The sequence below is a fragment of the Perognathus longimembris genome, chromosome 1 (genome assembly GCF_023159225.1).
Source record: "Perognathus longimembris pacificus isolate PPM17 chromosome 1, ASM2315922v1, whole genome shotgun sequence".
In the NCBI taxonomy this organism is placed as follows: domain Eukaryota; kingdom Metazoa; phylum Chordata; class Mammalia; order Rodentia; family Heteromyidae; genus Perognathus; species Perognathus longimembris.
Window position 1 is genome coordinate 49,245,528 of NC_063161.1, and position 18,851 is coordinate 49,264,378.

Below are 18,851 nucleotides of genomic sequence, written 5' to 3' on the forward strand. Positions count from 1 at the left end.
ATGGAACCAGAGCCTTGTATGTGTTTAGATGGGCTCTACCACTTAAACTACTCTGCAGCCTGGAAATCATTAAGAAGAATATACTCTTTTACTCCAGAAGCAGGAAGCAAAAGAATTCTGAAAACCTCAGACTAGAGAGTTGCAGGAGGCAGAGAGGGAAGGATAGCCAAGTCTTTAATGTGAGTTGGGGTGTGGGAGGGGTATAAATCTTTCACCTCTTCTAAATAAAAACCAGAGCAACATGTGTTGTTACCCTAATTAACTTAAACCAGTTAAAAGGCTTGGGCCCCTGTAAGTAGCTTGTTTGTGAGTTGTAACAGCTCTTGAATTATGCCAAGCTCCCTTTCCAAGGTCACGTTTCTAGCTCCGGGTTCCCATCACCCCCTCTGGCAATGCATCCTCTTCCTAGACCCGGAAGTCACCGCTTGGCAGAGAAATCCTCAAGTGGGAAGAAAACAACCTCTTACACGGTTGGAATGAAGGAGAAACTCCTACCATATCTGTGAGTTTCCCCTCTCCTGCACAGGATAGGAACTTGGACAACTCCAAGTAGAGTTCTCTCATTTCACAGCCTGGGCACTTTAGCCCAATGGTGTTTCTCGACCTTTGTTGGCTTTAGTTTCTTCCTAAGGCCTAATTCTAAGGCCGACCTCGCAGGTGGTTTAAAAAGTGAATGAGAAAAGCGCACCAGAAAGAGTTCTAGCCCCTTGCCAAGCGTTCTGCAGAACACGTTACTCATAGATCCTCCCCCCACGCCCCCCATCGGTGCACGTGACCAGACAAGCAGCCACCACCAGCGCAGGCTCCCCTTCCTGAGGAATCATGGGCCGTGAAGTTCTTTGGTAACCACACCCTCGTGGGCTGTCAGGGAAGTGAGAACTACAACTCCCAGGGTTCCGCGCGGAGGCCGCCGCCGTCACCGCCCTCTTTCCCGCCCCCTCACGCGCTGTCTGCTGGGATAGGTAGTCCTAGAGCCAGCGAAGTGCGCGGCGATCTGCTCCAGGAGAAACACAAGCCCCAGAAGCCCTCGCGCCACTCTTTCCCCTCCCCTCTTGAAGTCGGAGTGCTGTTTTTGTTGTTGGTGAAAGGTGAGGGGAACAGCTGATCCGGTCTGTGGGGTAAGAAACTTGGCCTAATTGGGAGAGTGGTCCTACGGGAGGGTCACCCGACTTTCCAGTCTGTGAAAGGACAATCTAGGGGAACTACAGAAGGAAGATGCAGGAGCGTTTGGGTTTTAATCCTTTCCGTAGGAAGAAGCCATCACTACGCTTTAGGGGCTGTTGGTTTTAAGGGGGCCTTGAGCCGGCAGAGTGGGGGGGCGGGAAAGTACTCCCATTATCCTCACATTCTTCTCAGGCCTTCGTTATGAAGCTCGATACGTTTAGAGAAGTTTGAGGGCGTCAGAATCGTTGTTTATTCTCTCCCAGGCAAGTCTGGGCCCTCAAAACCCTTCCCTCTCTCACCCATATCCAAAGGCCTTTACGACGTTGAATCAATCCCTGGAGGGGGGCAGGATGAGAGGTGCTTCCAAGGGACTCAATGCCAAGGGACTCTAGAGCCTTACAGAGTGGAGGATAGGACACACACCTACACACCTGAATCTGGCTACATACATACACTTTCCATACCCTGAACTTTCAGATATGGGAGACATTTCTTTGCGGATAGTATTGGGGAGGGGGGGTTCCCTAGGTGTAGAACTTTGAGCAGTTCACTCCCTCCTTCGCACTGAAGAACTGTGTTTGGGAGAGAGAACATAGATTCGTTTTAGCCAGGGAGTTTTAGTGATGAAAATATAAAATCTCTCTCTCGTCTCTCTCTGTCTCTCTGTCTGTCTCTCTCTCTGTGTCTCTCTGTCTCTGTCTGTCTGTCTGTCTGTCTGTCTCTCTCTCTGTCTCTCTCTCTCTCTCTCTCTCTCTCTCTCTCTCGTCTCTCCATTTTGTATTGCTGGCCCACCTTACCCACTGAGTTTCTCATTTCTTTTAAAGTTCCTCCACCACCCACTCAGCCTGGTGTGGGTTTGTGCTGTTTGGGGGCGTGCACATGACTAGAAGTGGTGGCTGATTGGATACATCGGCTGCAGCTGACACAGGAAGCAGATTAGTGGGCTGGAGAGAAGAAAAGTGGGCGGGCTCACAGCCCAAGGCTGAGGAGTACTCTTGTTTTTATCATCTGTCCACACCCCACCCCCATATTTTCCAATTAAGTCTCTCTGGCTAATTTGGAACATCCCTTCCTCCCAAGTCCATCCTCTAGCATATCTTCAACTACTAATCCAAACAAATGACAAAAACTCAGGCTCTTAAATTTAAGGCTAAAAGTAGCAGGCAGAAAATGGAAAGGGAAAGAATAGAGCTGCATTAACATCCAGTCAAACCAGTAGGTTTCTAAACCTGTTTCTGGCAGTATCTGGAAAGAAGAAATCTTTTTTGAACTGTCTCTCCCTTTTCACAACATTAAATATACATTTCTCCTTCTTGAGGCCTCTTACTTCCCACCTTGCGATCTGTACCCTGCCTTGGGGTGGGGCTTCCTGGCTTCAGGCCCCCACATTCCATCTCTGAAACCATACCACATGTTCCTGCTGCTGAGTATTTCACTCCACCCTTGAAGCTGCCGCCTCCAGAATTCTTGACTTCCTTGAATAATCAAGTTACAGGACAGAAAGTGTCTTGCCTTACATCTTTCCCCTTTTCTTTCTCTTTTGAATGAGAGCAGAAGTTTTCTGCTTCTCTAGAATTCATTGGAGTAGAAAGCCTAAGAGATCAAGAGTGAACTGAAAGTTTAGGAGCTAGGATTACAGTATTGGTTCTCTTCCATGACCCCCTCCATAGTCCAGCTTTGAAAATTTAACAGTTCCTCCTTCAAAGGTTAGTTTCTGCTTTCAGGTATCATAATTCATATCTGGGCACAATAAGCTTAGGAGTAGGTAAGGAATAATTGGCTCAGAATGAAAGGGCCCCGCACTTCATTTGATTTTTTAAAACTTTTTTTGGCCAGTCCTGGGGCTTGAACTCAGGGCCTAGGCACTGTCCCTCCCTGAGCTTCTTTTGCTCGAGGCTAGCACTATACTGCTTGAGCTACTTTGCAACTTCTAGCTTTTTCTGTTTATGTGATACTGAGGAATTGAACCTAGGGCTACATGAATGCTAAGCAAGCACTCTACCACTAAGCCACATTCCCGGCCCTTTGGTTATATTTTAAATGCAACAGTTAGAAGGTGTGGGGAATGAGAGTGGGGTAGGAGAATTTGGAATGTTCTAGGAGGTTAGAATGTGAAAAGGGGAGACTGAGCTGCAGAGCCTAGAAGTGAGACTTGGTCAGGGGGACAGTAAAAGGGGAGTTGAAGTTAGAATTGAAGGACTTCTGAGCCAGAGAGGATACAGTATGACACAGGGTGCGAACTCACTAGAAAGGCCAGATGTAGGTCCTAGAAATTAAGGGTGATACCTTTAAAAATCTCCCTTAGGAGCTGGAAACCAGGTATGTCCTGATCCCCATGTGCACAGGTAGGGGCTGTGAGGGGGTGGGGATAGCATTGGGGGAGGGTTTGGGATATCAACCCTTTCCTTCATAGGTGGGCAGCTACCTGGAAGGCAGAATGGAAGAATCATCACTAAGCCGGATACCATCCCGGGGTGGAGTCAACTTTTTGAATGTAGCCCGGACTTACATACCCAACACAAAGGTGGAGTGTCATTACACCCTCCCCCCAGGCACCATGCCCAGTGCCAGTGACTGGATTGGCATCTTCAAGGTATGTCTTTGGGTTCAGGCTTTCGGGCACTGGTTGATTGGAATAAGGGGAATGACTAAGTTGAGAGAGAGGAAGATGGCACAGATGACAGAGGCCATCTGCGAAAGCAGAACTCATCTTCTCCCTCTCTTACCCTGACATTACTGTCCTGACATTACCCTGACATTACTACCCCTTCACCTACCTTATTACTTATCCCTGCCACCATAACCCCATCCTCCTCCCTCATTCCATCTTCCTGCCCCCTCCATCATCCATAAAGGGCAGGCCCACCCCCTCACCCCTCTCCTGACTTACATTGTCACAGGTGGAAGCTGCCTGCGTTCGGGATTACCACACTTTTGTATGGTCTTCAGTGCCAGAAAGCACAACTGATGGCTCCCCCACCCACGCCAGTGTCCAGTTCCAAGGTACAAAGAAAGATGGGAAAATGAGAGGGAGAAGCCAAGGGAATGGAGGCTTAAAGAATGGTAGTGGGCTTAGAAACTCAAAAGGCACCAAAGACAAAGGAAAGTATAAGTAGCTGAGAGAAAACAGGTATGGTGGCACATGGCCTGTAGTCCTAGCTATTGGGAAGGCTGAAGCAGGAAGATCACTGGAGCCCAGGAATTCAAGACTGGTTTGAGCAATACAAAGAGAACCTGTCTCAAGCGAATAAATAGTCACCACATCAAATACATAACCATGGGATTCTCACTGAACCAGAGATGGAAGGATTGTTAAAGGGTATCTGGTCGTACCACTTACCCAAAGAAGGAGAAACACTCTCCCCTTATGGAGCTAGAGGTAGGGAAGAGGGCAAGATAGAAGAGAATTGTCATAGGATTCCAAAAGACCTAGCTTGATACAAGCTCTCATACTTCCAAGCTATTTGGCCTTTGGCAGATGACCAAACCTGTGTGTGACTATTAACAGTAAAATGGGATGCCTGGGGCTGGCAATATGGCCTAGTGGTAAAGTGCTCATCTGAGTTCAAGCCCCAGGACTGGCAAAAAACAAAACAAAACAAAAATGGGATGCCTGTCTATAGGGACAGTAGGAGAATTTGAAATGGTACAGGTAAAACTGTTAGCACAGTGCTTGCTGCATGGTGGGCACTCAAAAAATGGCAACTAGCATACATTATGAGGATGAGAGAAGGGAGGAGGTTTAGGAAAAAGGAAGGAGAGGGTGAAGGAGACAGGAGGAGGAGAATATCCTACAGAACAAAAATCACCTATAGGAGGTGGAAAAGGGGAAGCTGTGTGTGAGACAGAGCAACAGACAGCAAGCATTGTGGCACACAAAGGGGAAGAGGGACCTGCTGAGCACTTGAGACTCTGGGATCATAGTGGAGTCCTGAGTCATTCTTCTACCCACAGCCAGTTACCTGCCCAAACCGGGTGCTCAACTCTACCAGTTCCGATATGTGAATCGCCAGGGACGTGTGTGTGGGCAGAGCCCCCCCTTCCAGTTCCGAGAGCCAAGGCCCATGGATGAGCTGGTGACCCTGGAAGAGACTGATGGTGGCTCTGACATTCTGCTGGTTGTCCCCAAGGCCACTGTACTACAGGTAAGAAAAGGGGCACGTGCACCAGGAAGGCAGAGGGGCCCCATCCCACCTGACCTCCCCTTGTGTGTAGCCTCAACTGAAGAAATCACTGGCCATTACACAAGGTCTGCTTTCAACAACTGCATGTAGACAGCAACATATCAGGCAGGAAAACAAGCTACCCCCAGGCCGTTGTAACTCTAGCCCTAGGCCTAGAGGAAGACCTACAAGGTAGAGGGAGGCCACTCCAGGGAAGCCCAAGAGACAGAGAGAATGAGAGCTGCCTACAGAATGGGGAGGAGAGGCAGCAGATGGGTGTGATCCCAGCCCTGCCCTGCCCATTCAGTACAGAGGCACTGACCATGTGTGGCTCTTAACACTTCAGGTGTGCTTAATCCAAACTGAAGTGTATCGCAGGAAAGATACTTGCTGGATTTTGAAGAATTTGTATTTTTTTTAAAGATTATAAAAGAGCTCAATGATTTGTATACTGATGACATGATCCAGTGATAATATTTTGAATAGACTTGGTTAGATAAGATATTGTAAAAGTGTATATCACATATTTCTTGTTACTTTTTTTAAAATGGCAACTAGGAAATTTAAACTTTCATGTGAACCAGGTGCTAGTGGCTCACACTGGTAATCCTAGCCTCCTGAGGAGGCTGAGATCTGAGGGTCTTGGTTCAGAGCCAGCCCCTGCAGGGAAGCCTGTGAAACTCTTATCTCCAATTAAACACCAGAAAACCCGAAGTGGCACTGTGGCTCAAATTGGTAGAACCCTAGCCTTGAGCAGAAGAACTCAGGGACAATGTCCAGGGCCCAAATTGAAAGCCCATGACTGACCAAAAAACAAACAAAAGAAAAAATTTTTCATGTGGCTTATCTTACTAGTGGGCTAGATAGAGAGGAATTAGGGAATAGAGGCAAATATTAGCCAGGAAGACTTTCTGAGTGAAGGTGAGGACCAGTGGGGAGGAAGTAATTGACTTCCTGAGAAGCTCCATAGATGAGAGTGGGTAGCCTTTCTTTAATATGGACAGCCCTGCCTTCTAGAACCCCAACTCTAATAAATGCATGGAGGAATTTGGCTGCACACCAAAGCCTCCCCTGTTCCCCCTTTGCATCCCATTCTATAATGGCTTCCCAATGCTGAAATGTACCTAGAGTATGGCCGGACCTTAGGATGGGTGCCTCACAGGCACAACCCTCTCATCATGTCCCTGTAGAACCAGCTGGATGAGAGCCAGCAAGAACGGAATGACCTAATGCAACTGAAGCTGCAGTTGGAGGAGCAGGTGACAGAGCTGAGAAGCCGGGTGCAGGAGCTGGAGCCGGCTCTGGCCACCACCAGGCGGGAGCATGCAGAGCTCACAGAGCAATACAAGGTGAGAGGCAGGTCCTGGAGGGAATGGGGACTGAGGGCTTACTCAAGAGTCCAGAATCAGAAGACAGGAGAGGAGAGATATTCCTGGGCTTTAAAGATGGTCTTAGGTCAGGCACTAGTGACTCATGCTTGTAATCTTCAGGAGGTGGAGATCTGAGGATTATGGTTCAAAATCAATCTGGGCAGGCAAAATCCATGAGACTCTTTTATCTCATTAACTAGCAAAAAAGGCTAGAAGTGGATGTGTAGTTAAAGTGGTAGAACACCAGCCTTGAACTTAAAAAGCTAAAGGACAGCACCCAGGCTCTGAATTCAATCCCCAGTATCAACACCAAAAGGAAAAAAAAAATCTTGACATTAAAGAAGTAGGTTTAAAGGAGAAAGGGGATTACCTCCTGTGTGAGGTGTAGATAGCCATATTCCCAGACAAAGGAATGGTCCCATAATTTCCTTTTGAAGAAAGACGGTAGAATAGAGCTAGAAGTGATCCAGTGCTTTTGTGCTCTTGTGAAACTTCTGTCCTGCTCTTTGAGAGATGAGTTTCATCCTCTGTCTTCTTCCTCTGGGACTTGAATTCCAGGGGCTTTCTCGGTCCTATGGGGAGCTCACAGAAGAGAGGGACGTCCTGAGCCAGCAACAGGGAGACCACGTGGCGCGCATCCTGGAGCTGGAGGATGACATCCAGACCATCAGTGAGAAAGTGCTGACAAAGGAGGTGGAGCTGGACAGGTAATCCCCGCCCCCTCTATTGCTCTTCATTTCCAATGACCTCCACATTCCAGCCTCCTGTTTCAGACACCTGCTGTCTGTCTCACCTGGTTTCTGCATCCTTTCTCTCCCTCACTAGGGGGTAATCCGCTAACTGGAGATTTCTTCCTGCTGGCTCTCTTCCATCTCTCTTGATGCTATTCTGTGTTTCTCCCCTTCAGAAACAATCATAGTTGCCACTTACACAGCAAAAGCTAAACAGAACTAGGAGTGGAGGACTTGGAAGAAGAGATTGGCTAGAACATGCAAGATAAGAGAGGATGGATTTTAAATTTTACTTCAGGATGGTATACTTCTGAGTCACAGCTACTTGGGAGGCTGAGGCAGAAGGATAGGATAGCTTGAGCCCAGGAATTTGAGGTCAGGCTGGATAACATAACCAGACCCTGTCTCAAAAATTCTTTAACTACAGAATAGACACAGATTCTGTTCTCATTCCTAAAAGGTGTTTAGCTGAAGTTAGAGCTCAGTGATAGAGCACTTGCCTAGCACATTGTAAGACTGGCTTTCATTCCCTGGTATTGGAAAAAAGAAATGTTGGAACTGGTGGTCCTCTCCTCTTCTCTCTCCTCCTCTCTCCTTTTTCGTCTTCTGTCCATCTCTTCCTCTCTCCTTCTCTTCTGCCAGTATTGGGGGTTGAACTCAAGGCCTGCATGCTACCCCTTAGCTTTTTTGCTCAAGGCTAGTACTCTGTCACCTGAGTCACACCTCCAGCTTTTCTGGTGGTCAATTGGAGATAAGAGTCTCACAGACTTTTCTGCCTGGGCTATTTTTGGAACTCAGCCTCCTGAGTAGCTAGGATTACAGATGTGAGCCACCTGCGCCTTGGTGATTCTGATCTCTTAAGTGAATGAAAATAGCCAGGGAACCATCAGCAAAACATTCCTTAAAATGATACCTAAAGCACAAAGTTAAATGGCTTGTATCTAGATTGTGCTCTAGAGCTAGAAATCATGGGTTCTTGAGACTTCGAACTAGATCTCTGGCATGGGGACTTGAACAGTCCTGAAATGGAGGTCTAGGCCTTGGGGAGCCCCACTGGAAGAGCACAGGACAGAGGTCTGCATCCTCCGCGCTTCTCCGGATTACCAGATGACCCAGCATGTCGTCCCCCACTCACAGGGTTAGAGACACAGTGAAGGCCCTCACTCGGGAACAAGAGAAACTCCTTGGCCAGCTGAAGGAGGTACAAGCAGACAAGGAGCAGAGTGAGGTAAGGGACACAGAGCTGCTTTGCTTTTTCACTTGTTCAGCCCATGTTCACCAAGAAGAGTGAGGTCAAGGCCAGTCTGGGCTGATGAGCCATTGTTTTTTGTTTTTTTTGTGTTTTTTGTTTTTTTTTTTGCCAGTCTTGGGCCTTCGAGTCAGGGCCTGAGCACTGTCCCTGGCTTCTTTTTGCTCAAGGCTAGCACTCTACCACTTGAGCCACAGTGCCACTCCTGGCTGTTTTCTATATATGTGGTGCTGGGGAGTCGAACCCGGGGCTTCATGTATATGAGGCAAGCACTCTTGCCAGTAGGCCATATTCCCAGCCCTGATGAGCCATTGTTGAAAAAAAATGAGATAGATAAATAATGGGGTAAAAGAAAGGAAGGGGAAGAAAAGGGTGCATGAACTTATTGCCTACTACTTCCAACCCTTTTACTTCTAGTACACTTTCCCCCCACCACCCAGAATGAAATTGTACATTTTATGTGGGAACCTGACTAAATCAATAAAAGCAATATTTTTTAATGAATTCAAATGTATGACATGTACTTAGAAAGTAACAAAAGCAGTGAAGTGGCTGGCTGGGCATGGTGGCACATGCCTGTAATCCAGCATTCCAGAGACTTAGCAAGATAACAAAAAAAAAATTTTTTTGCCAGTCCTGGGGCTTGAACTCAGGGCCTGAGCACTGTCTCTGAGCTTCTTTTTGATCAAGGCTAGCACTCTACCTCTTGAGCCACTGCACCACTCCTGGCTTTTTCTGTTTATGTGGTGCTGAGGAATCAAACCCAGGGCTTTGTGCATGCTAGGCAAGCACTCTACCACTAAGCCACATTCCCAGCCCTGAGGTCAAAAGTTTGAGATTAGGCTGGGCTGCTAGTACAACAAACACTGTCTCAAAAAAAAAGACAAAATATAAATAAATATATATGTATGTCTGTATGTATTACATATACATATATGTGTATATATTAAAAGTACATATATATTTATTTATTTGGTTGTGGGGGCTTGAATTTGGGGCCTGGACACTTTCTCACTAAAGGGAACCTGGATAATTAAATATTTTTGATGAATAGCAAACTGTCCTGTCAACATGAATAGTGAATGTATTTCTGTATTTTGTTTGATTGTATAGTATTGTGCATACTTGAGTTGCACACAAGTAGATGCAAATAATCAAATATTTTAAACTGCCCATCTTGCAATGTGTGTACTGGTTTCTTCCATAAAAACACATAAGACATTTTTTCTGAGGTTTATGTAAAAGTACATTAACCTAGAAGCATACATTGATGAATTGGTGACTTCTAATATGTTAGCTTGATGTCATTTTTAAAATAAGTGTTTAATAATTTAGAACAAGTTTGGTCTGGGGATGTAGTTTAGAGAGATAGGACTTACTAGTATGTACAAGGCTCTGCGTTCAATCCCCAGCACTTAAAAATAAAGCAAGACAAAAAAATACCTCTTCAGTTCAGGTATTTGCAGAAACTTCAGTTGCTTCCTTAGAATCTAGGCTTCTATAGAAGATGTTTAGATAACCTTTGCTTGCCAGATGCTGGTAGCTCACGCCTGTAATCCTAGCTACTCAAGAGGCTGAGGTCTGAAATCAAGGCCCAAAGCTAGCCTGGTAACACTTATCTTTTCAGTTAACTACAAAAAAAAAACCGAAGTGAAACTGTGGCTCAAGTGATAGAGCATCATCCTTGAGCAAAACAGCTAATGGACAGTGCCCAGGCCTTAAATTCAAGCCCCAGTACCAACACACACACACACACACACACACACACACACACACACACACACACACACGTAGAATTGAAGTAGAGCAGAGGAAGACAGGAACACACTTAGAGGCCAGGATGCTCAGGGAAGTTGAATGTGTGGGTGAAGAGTCTGAGGTAAAGTATAGGTCAGATTATACAGAATCTTGAGTTTAATCTTTATGCTTTAAGCAACAAGAAGCTTTAAGTAGTAAGCACAGAGAATTTTGAAGTAGGGGTGATGTGTTCTTAAAGAACTATATTTACAGAATATTAATCTGATTACCTTGTGGAAAATAAACTAGTTCTGAGGTTATTCCGTAATGTCAGTAATAGGAAAAGGAAAATGACTTTGACCAAGGTGGAAGCTGAAAGAGCGATAGGCTTCCCTGTGGGCATTGGGGAGAAAACAGAGCTAAGCATGGCACCAAAGTACCCAGCCTGGGCAACATGGTAAGTAGAAATAAGACTTGAAAAGACAAGGCACGGCCAGGTATGATGCCTATAATCTCAGCACTTGGAAGGCAGAGGTCGTTGGATCATGAGTTTGAGGCCAGCCTGTGCTACTGGGATGAGAGGTAGGAAATGTAGAGTATGCTGAGTTTGAAAGGCCTGTAGTACATTCAAACTGAGTTTTGATTTGAACAGAATAGCAGGAAGGCAGAAGTGGAACAGGGGACACCTATATCTAAGACCCAGGCTATGATGCTCATAGCAGCTGGAAACCAGCCAGGACCAAGTCCCATTCATCTGTGGACTCAAGCGCTTGCAAACTGGTGCCAGTGGCCTGCGCCTGTAATCCTAGCTACCTAAGAGGCTGAGGTCTTAGAACTGTTGTTTAAAGCCAGCCCGGGCAGGAAAGTTGTGAGACTCATGTCTCCAATTAACTGCCAAAAAGCTAGAAGTAGAGCTGTGGGTTCCAAGTGGTAGAGCACTAGCCTTGAGCACAAAAGCTGAGAAATAGCACATAGGCCCTGAGTTCAAGTCCCAGGATTGGCAAAAAAAAAAAAGAGTACTGACAAGAGCCAAGTTCTTAAGTTTGTGTTTATTATAAGAAATAGAGGGACTTGGAATATGGCTTAGTGGTAGAGTACTTGCCTAGCATGCATGAAGTCCTGGGTTTGATCCCTCAGCACTAGATAAACAGAAAAGGCCGGAAGTGGCACTGTGGCTCAAGTAGTAGAGTGCTAACCTTGAGCAAAAAGAAGCCAGGGACAGTGCTCAGGCCCTGAGTTCAAGCCAGGACTGGCCAAAAAAAAAAAAAAAGAAATGGACTTTAGCCTTTCTCTCATCACAATGACAGTACTCACTTTCTCCCTTTGCTGTTCCTTACCTACTTTATGCTGTCCAGGCTGAGCTCCAAATGGCACAACAAGAGAACCATCGCTTAAACGTGGAGCTGCAGGAGGCCAAGGGCCGACAGGAGGAGCAGATTGCTCAGACCCAGCGACTGAAGGACAAGATGGCCCACATGAAGGACACCCTCAGCCAGGCCCAACAGAGAGTGGTAAGTGAAGGCCCCAGACAGCAGGAAGTGGTGTGAGGGCTAAACACTGGTTCTAGAAACATATGGATGCCCATAGACAAGGATCAAAAACACAGCTATGCCAGCAGGTCTATTCTCAGTCCTATTGCATTGGGACTCGGGAGGTGGGTCATAAGTGACTCACTGAGAACACTGATCCCTGTCCCCTTTCTCCTGAGGCTGAGCTGGAGCCCCTGAAGGAGCAGCTTCGTGGAGCACAGGAGCTTGCGGCCTCAAGTCAGCAGAAAGCTGCCCTTCTTGGGGAAGAGTTGGCCAGCGCAGCAGGAGCCAGGGACCGCACCATAGCCGAGCTGCACCGCAGCCGCCTGGAGGTGGCTGAAGTCAACGGCAGGCTGGCTGAGCTCAGTATGCACCTGAAAGAGGAAAAGTGCCAGTGGAGCAAGGAGCGGGCCGGGCTGATGCAGAATGTGGAGGTAGAGGGCAGTGAACCCGTCAGTCTCATCTCTGCAGGGACTCGTACATGTGACCAGGCCCTCCTGGACGACAGAAGAGGGGTTAAGAAGCTCAGAGGAAGCAGATGCAGTGGTTCATGCCTGAAATCTAGCTTGTTCGAGAGGTTGACATCTGAGGATTGCAGCTCAGTCAGCCTGAGCAGTCATGTCCATGGTAGTCTATCTCCAAGCTAAGGAAAGTGCCAGCCCTGCCAACTGCCAGTGGCTCACGCCTGTAATCCCAGCTGCTCAGGAGACTGAGATCTGAGGATCATGGTGTGAAGCCAGCCTTGCTAGCCTTGAGCAAAAGAAGCTCAGGAACAACACCTCATGTTCTAACTTCAAGCCCATGACTGGCACTCCCCCCCCCCCAAAAAAAGAAAAGAAGTGCCCATTCCTAAATTCAAGCCCCAGTACCAGCATACACACACAAAGAACCTCAGAGGGCTTGGGAGGAGTGCCTTCAAGGACATGGTTAGGATTAAGTACTTCATCACCATAACAACTTCCTTAGAGACCTGTCTTAGTTATTACTGTCTTTAGTCTTCTTGGTTACCACCTCCCTATATGGGCAGCAGGCCCTGCCATGATGCCCATTCCTGGTCAGTACAGCAGCTTGCTGCCATGTCCTCCCTGCATTCAGGGAATGAGAAATGAAGAAGGAACAATCCAGTCCAGTAAATGAAGGGACGCAGGGAAGAACGGCGCTGTTCCTGGTACCACCTCTTTTTCCTCACCTTAGCCCTCTCGCTCTCTTCTATGACCATCTCCAGGCAGAGAAAGACAAGATCCTGAAGCTGAGTGCAGAGATCCTTCGCCTGGAGAAGGCAGTGCAGGATGAGAGAAGCCAGAGCCACATGTTCAAGACTGAGCTGGCCCGGGAAAAGGATTCTAGCCTGGTGAGACTCCAGGCCACTGTGGTTCCTGAACCATCAGTGCCTCTCTCTCCTCTCTCTATCTTTTCTGCTCTCTCCCCTCCTCTCTTCCTCTCTCCCCACCTCTCTCCTCTCTCCCACCTCTCTCTTCTTTGCTCTCTCCCCTCCTCTCTCCCCACCTCTCTCCCTCTCCTCTTTCCCCTCCTCTTTCTCCCTCCTCTTCTCTCCTCTCTTTTCTCCTCTTTCTCTCTGCTCTCTCCTCTCTCTCCCTCTCTCCTCTCTTTCCTATCTCTTTCCTCTCTCCTCCTCTGTTCTCTCCCCTTCTTCTCCCTTTCTCCTCTCTCCCTCCTTTCTCTCCTCTCTCTCCTCTTCTCCTCTTTCCTCCCCTCCCCCTCATGCCCACTTCTATGTAGGGTGATATCTTACTTGTATACCCCAAGCCCCCAATAGTTTGAGTGTGCAGTGTCCCTTTCTGCACTGAGGACACATGTCTGGGCCATGTAGGTGTGGCTCATAGGGAAATTCTAAAGGCCCTTGCTGTTACCAAGATTCTGTGCACCCGTAGCCGGGGCAGTCATTCAGGAGATTGGGTCTCCAGGGCCAAATAATGGTCTGGTGGAGAAGGCATTGCATGTGTCAAAGCAGGAGAGGAGTGGAGGGTGGGGCAGCCTGGGGCCAGATGGCTGGTGCAAGACCCAGAGCCCAGGTTCTTGGCGGCACATTCTAGGCTCAAGGTTCCATCGGCCCTTGTCCCTCAGGTGCAGTTATCAGAAAGTAAGCGAGAGCTGACAGAGCTGCGCTCAGCCCTGCGTGTGCTCCAGAAAGAGAAAGAGCAACTGCAAGTGGAGAAGCAGGTGAGAACCCCTAACTCAGGCCTCCGCATTCAGAGAGTGAGTTCCAGTTACCCAGAAAAATGGACTTGGGGACTGAAAACTGTATCTCCTTGTCATCTCTTGGCTTAGAAACCTGCTCCTCTAAGAGGGCCCAGAGACTAAATAGGGGACCTGGCCCTTCTTACAGCTGCCTGGGCACTGAGGAGGAGTGCCAAGAGAAGGGAGGGGGAGTGGAGGGAGTTCCAGGGCAAGGGGACCAGCCACCCTACGGTGAGGGCATCGCATCCCAAGGAGCTCATGTTCATCTGGGAGCAAGGGAGGGCTGGGTAGGCCAGCCAGGTTGGCCCCTTCCCAGCCCCTAGGACTTGCCTCTCCCCCAAACTGCAGGAATTGCTAGAGTACATGAGGAAGTTGGAGGCCCGCCTGGAGAAGGTGGCAGATGAGAAGTGGGATGAGGATGCTGCTACAGAGGATGAGGAGGCCGCTGCAGGGCTGAGTCTGTACACTCCCATCTTGTCCACTTTGCTCTCACCCCCTGCCCCTCTATAGGAAGGACTCCCCCATGCCCTGGGAGCCGCCTCTGCCTTCTATGTGCTTTGTCATTTTCCTTCCCACACTCCAGCCCCAATTGAGTTGACCTGTCTCCCTCCTGCAGAGGAGGTGGAGCTGATTGGCCTACCTCTCCTATAGGCTGCCCTTCAGCGCTGACCGACTCCGAAGATGAGTCCCCCGAAGACATGAGGCTCCCGCCCTATGGCCTGTGTGAGCATGGAGACCCCGGCTCCTCTCCCACCGGCCCCCGTGACGCTTGTGCCCCGGTTGTCATCAGCCAGCCCACACCCATTGCAGCCCACCTCTCAGGGCCAGCCGACGACAGCAGCTCGGACTCGGTGAGCAGTGAAGGGAGGAGTCCCAGCCCCCAGGGTCAGCAGGCCTGTTCCATCCTGGACTCTGTCCTCAAGGGAGGCAGGGCCACCACCAGACCAGCCTCAAAACCAATCTGGCCCAGTGTCCTCTCTGCTTCCACCAGCCCCCGTCCAAACACTCTCTGGCTTTGCTCTTCCTGCAGCCACTCTGCTCACTGTCCCAGCCATGGCTTCTCTCCCCTTACCTGTCCCAGCGTGCTGTGCCCCCCACCATGGGACACCACCCCAAAACCCGGCCCTGTCTGTTTGATGCCCAGGAGGCTGAGGATGAGAAATCCGTTCTGATGGCAGCCGTGCAGAGTGGGGGTGAGGAGGCCAGTCTGCTACTCCCTGAACTGGGCAATGCCTTCTATGACATGGCCAGGTGAGCACAGCGGGGAGCATGGGAGGGAAGTGGGAGGAGAGCCGTGGGAGAGGACATCCATGTGAGCCATGTCACCCTGCCCTGCCCCAAGCCTCCCTTTCCTTGGCCTCAGCCAAAGCAGGAGATAAACAGGGTGGCTGGCATAGAGCATCACCTACTGCACCATATCCCAGGTGCCCTCTGTCTAACCTGTGCACGCAGAGGCCCTGCCTTTAAACTGGCTTCTGTGTTGTTCTAGCACCATCTTCCATGGAGCCCAAATTACCTTCCATACCCTCTCTCCTGCCCCTACCCCTTCCCCAACCACCAGGTAGGTACCTAGGCTCCTTGGGGGTTGAAGGGAGGTGACCAAGGCCCCCAGGGATAGAAACTAAAAGAAAACCAGGATTTCTAGCTACACCTGAGTTGCTGCGACACACACACACACGCACACACACACACCTGAGTTGCTGCTGTGACACACACACACACACACACCCCTACACCTGTCCCAGGAGAATTACCAGGTTGGGGAACTTGGATATTAAAATTGCCCCTTTGCCCTCCGTCTTCTGCCCCGGTGATGCAGCGAGGGCTGGGAAGGAACGATTTCCTCAGGAAGCCCCTGGCTCTGCCTGGGTGCGCCATGGGCTCAGGCAGGGAGGGGCCAGGCTGTCGTCCTCCTCAGCTGGAGCGGGAAGATGAAGGACGATGTCAGCCTCATTTTCAGCCTCATTAGGCAGCAGACGGAGATGGAGGGAGAAGAGCAGGAGATGGGGGGATGGGGTCCTGCACTAGAGAGACCAGCAGGGATTCAAGAAGAGAGGACATGGGGCTCGGGAAAACCAAGGCACCGAGTAGTACAGAGAGAAAGAAGTCGCAGCAGAGGCTGGCACACAACGACCAGGAGGCTGCAGTAGAAGCTGTGTCATCTGGGGACCCAGACACTTGAGCCCCAATCCCTAAGGCCCACAAGTCAAGAAAGCAGTGGAGCACGCTGACCCTCTCCCTTTCCCCTCCATCTCTCTTTAGTGGCTTTGCAGTGGGTCCCCTGTCAGAGGCCAGCACTGGGGGCCCTGCCACCCCCCCATGGAAGGAGTGTTCTATCTGTAAGGAGCGCTTCCCTGCCGACAGTGACAAGGATGCCCTGGAGGACCACATGGATGGACACTTCTTTTTCAGCACCCAAGACCCTTTCACCTTTGAGTGACCCCTCCTTCTCCCTAGCACATGCACCAACACACACTCCCACACTCCCGCTCGCCCCCTGCCCATGTCCCACCACACGGGGCACCATGATACTCTGTTCCTGAAGAACCATTTCTGTGGGCCCTGTCTCCATCCCAAGCTTTCTAACTTCATCCTCTCCCACCTGGCTCTTTTGTCCCAGGCAGGGGTCGTCCTTGGAAGCAGTGGCTGAGTTGACCCCCTGAAGGCGCTTTTGAAGGAAACCAGGATGGAGGAGACCTTCCCTTGTGGGAATAGAATCGTCCACTACTAGCCCTGGTTGCTTCGGATATACAGCCACCACCCATACTCGTGTATACACACACACATACACACTCATACATACGTGCATACACACTCCCCTTTCTGAGGCCCCAAAGCCAGTTCCTGGGGGCCCCCAACTTCTCTTTGTGAGGTTTGTTTGTTTACCTGAGTTTTTCTCCGGGTCCTGCAGCATGAATGTCATGACCTCTTCAGGCCCCTCAGTTTTCAGCTTCATCGTTTTCTCTTTTGGTTCCTCCCACATTTCCTCATTTCCCTCCCCACCCCATCCCAGTCCTTTCCATGCCTTAGATATTAAGTCCCGAGGTTTCTTTTATATTTGTAAGGATTCTTTAACTCTATCTCCCGTCCTTGCCCGCCACTCCACACCCCCACATCCTCACATGGAAAGAAATAATGTACTTGTGCCTTCTGTGAGGGTTGGGGGGACAAGTGCTCCCAGGTGTCCCCATTTTCCCACCCCTTCCCTCTCCAAGTTCCCCACAGCAATAAGAATCCTGCCCCCCCCATTTCCCTCCTCTCCATAGTTTTGACAAATATATTTATATGACATGTGTAAGTGTTGTCATAAAATGTGCTGGCATTGTGAGGTAGAACTAGGGCAGAGGGTGCAGGCTTTGCGCTCTGAGCTCCTTGGGATGGGGAGAGGCTGGGCACTTGCCATTCCACTGTGTTTCCTGGCGTGCTGGCCACTAGGACCTTTTGCGTGGGGGATCTGGCTTGGAGCATAGTGCCATTGGGAGGGGGCAGGGGTGGGGGAGAGCCAGGCGAGAGCTCTAGATGTCCACTGCTCATACCTTCACCCTAAGATAGCCCAGGGGCATTACTACTGACAAGAGTCTACACCTTTGAGTAGACACTTTTAGATTTTTTGGTTTTGTTTTTGAGGTTTTTGTTTTGCTTAAAAAAAAAAACCAGAAACCAACTTAATAGCAGCATGCCAGTGGCACACCATAGATAGTCAGGATGAGATATGAGGATCCAGGGCAGAAAAGTCCGTGGGATTCTTATCTCCATTTACCCACCAAAATACCCGAAGTACAGCTGTGGCTCAAGTGGTAGAGTGCTAGCCTTACACAAAAGAGTTCAGAGACAGCACTCAGGCCCTGAGTTCAAGCGTCAGGACAGGCACCAAAAAAAAAAAAAAAGGCTCAAGTGTTTGGCCCGAAGAAAGGCAATTTTCCATTCCCATTCCTCCCTCCCTGCCTCCCTTTCTCCCTCCGTTGCTTCCTCACAGACCTTTGTAAAGCCTGAACTCCACAGACACAGAAACACCATCCACCCTACCCAGCTGCATAAAGCATTGATGAAGGTCTGGCATGCTCACTAAGGCTCTGAGAGGCTTCTTACTAAGCACCTGTCTACAGCCCCCTTGCTTTCCATCCCCAAAGCTCCTTTATCGGCCATCCTCCATTCCCTTTAAGACCCCCAAGTGAACCAACACCACCATTCTCCATCCCCATTTACCTGAAGCCCTCCCATCCACCCCCCCTCCAGCCCCACCTGGATGACATCTTACATCCTTCCTTCTTCCCTCACGTCTCTGTCGCCTAGCAACCCCATCTCATTCCCTGAATCCCTTCCAAGGAAATTAGAGATAATGGATCTCTACTCTCTCCATCTCAACCTCTCTTTATTGATCCTCCTTTAATGAAAGTTAATTATAACAATGATTTAATTAATAGAATCCCTCTCTTCCTTTATTGCTTCCCGTATTAAGACTATTAATAAATACGAGCTGGGCTGACAGAGGCATCCATCACCCGCCTGGGATTCCCCCACCCCCACCCCTCCTTTTACCCTCCCCCAAGCCCCCTCCCTCTCTTGGCCTATAAACTTGCCGGGGTAGTGGGGGTTAATCAGAGAGGAATTATGAGCCAAAAACCCCAGCAGGAGGTGCATTTAATGAAATCACTTGTGATTTATATCTGGAGGAGGTTGGGAGGGAAGAATCTGGGACCCACACATCC

The 18,851-nt window shown here is 49.3% G+C and overlaps 1 protein-coding gene across 4 annotated transcripts; it reads left to right on the forward strand.

Annotated features, from left to right (window-relative positions):
- Positions 1–1,001: 1,001 nt before the first annotated feature.
- On the forward strand, positions 1,002–17,562 carry Calcoco1 (calcium binding and coiled-coil domain 1). 4 transcript variants are annotated; one of them, XM_048363179.1, is made up of 15 exons: positions 1,002–1,118; positions 3,578–3,757; positions 4,065–4,167; positions 5,119–5,309; positions 6,518–6,676; positions 7,256–7,404; positions 8,566–8,656; positions 11,770–11,925; positions 12,123–12,377; positions 13,169–13,294; positions 14,029–14,124; positions 14,491–14,599; positions 14,794–14,993; positions 15,287–15,393; positions 16,405–17,561. In XM_048363179.1, exons 2-15 carry the CDS (start codon positions 3,602–3,604, stop codon positions 16,580–16,582), a joined length of 2,076 nt encoding a protein of 691 aa, XP_048219136.1. In that variant the 5' UTR covers positions 1,002–1,118; positions 3,578–3,601; the 3' UTR covers positions 16,583–17,561. The 4 variants fall into 4 exon arrangements, with proteins under 4 accessions (XP_048219136.1, XP_048219126.1, XP_048219117.1 ...); XM_048363169.1 differs by having other exon boundaries at positions 1,051–1,118; positions 3,601–3,757; positions 16,405–17,562; XM_048363160.1 differs by having other exon boundaries at positions 1,051–1,118; positions 3,597–3,757.
- Positions 17,563–18,851: the final 1,289 nt, after the last annotated feature.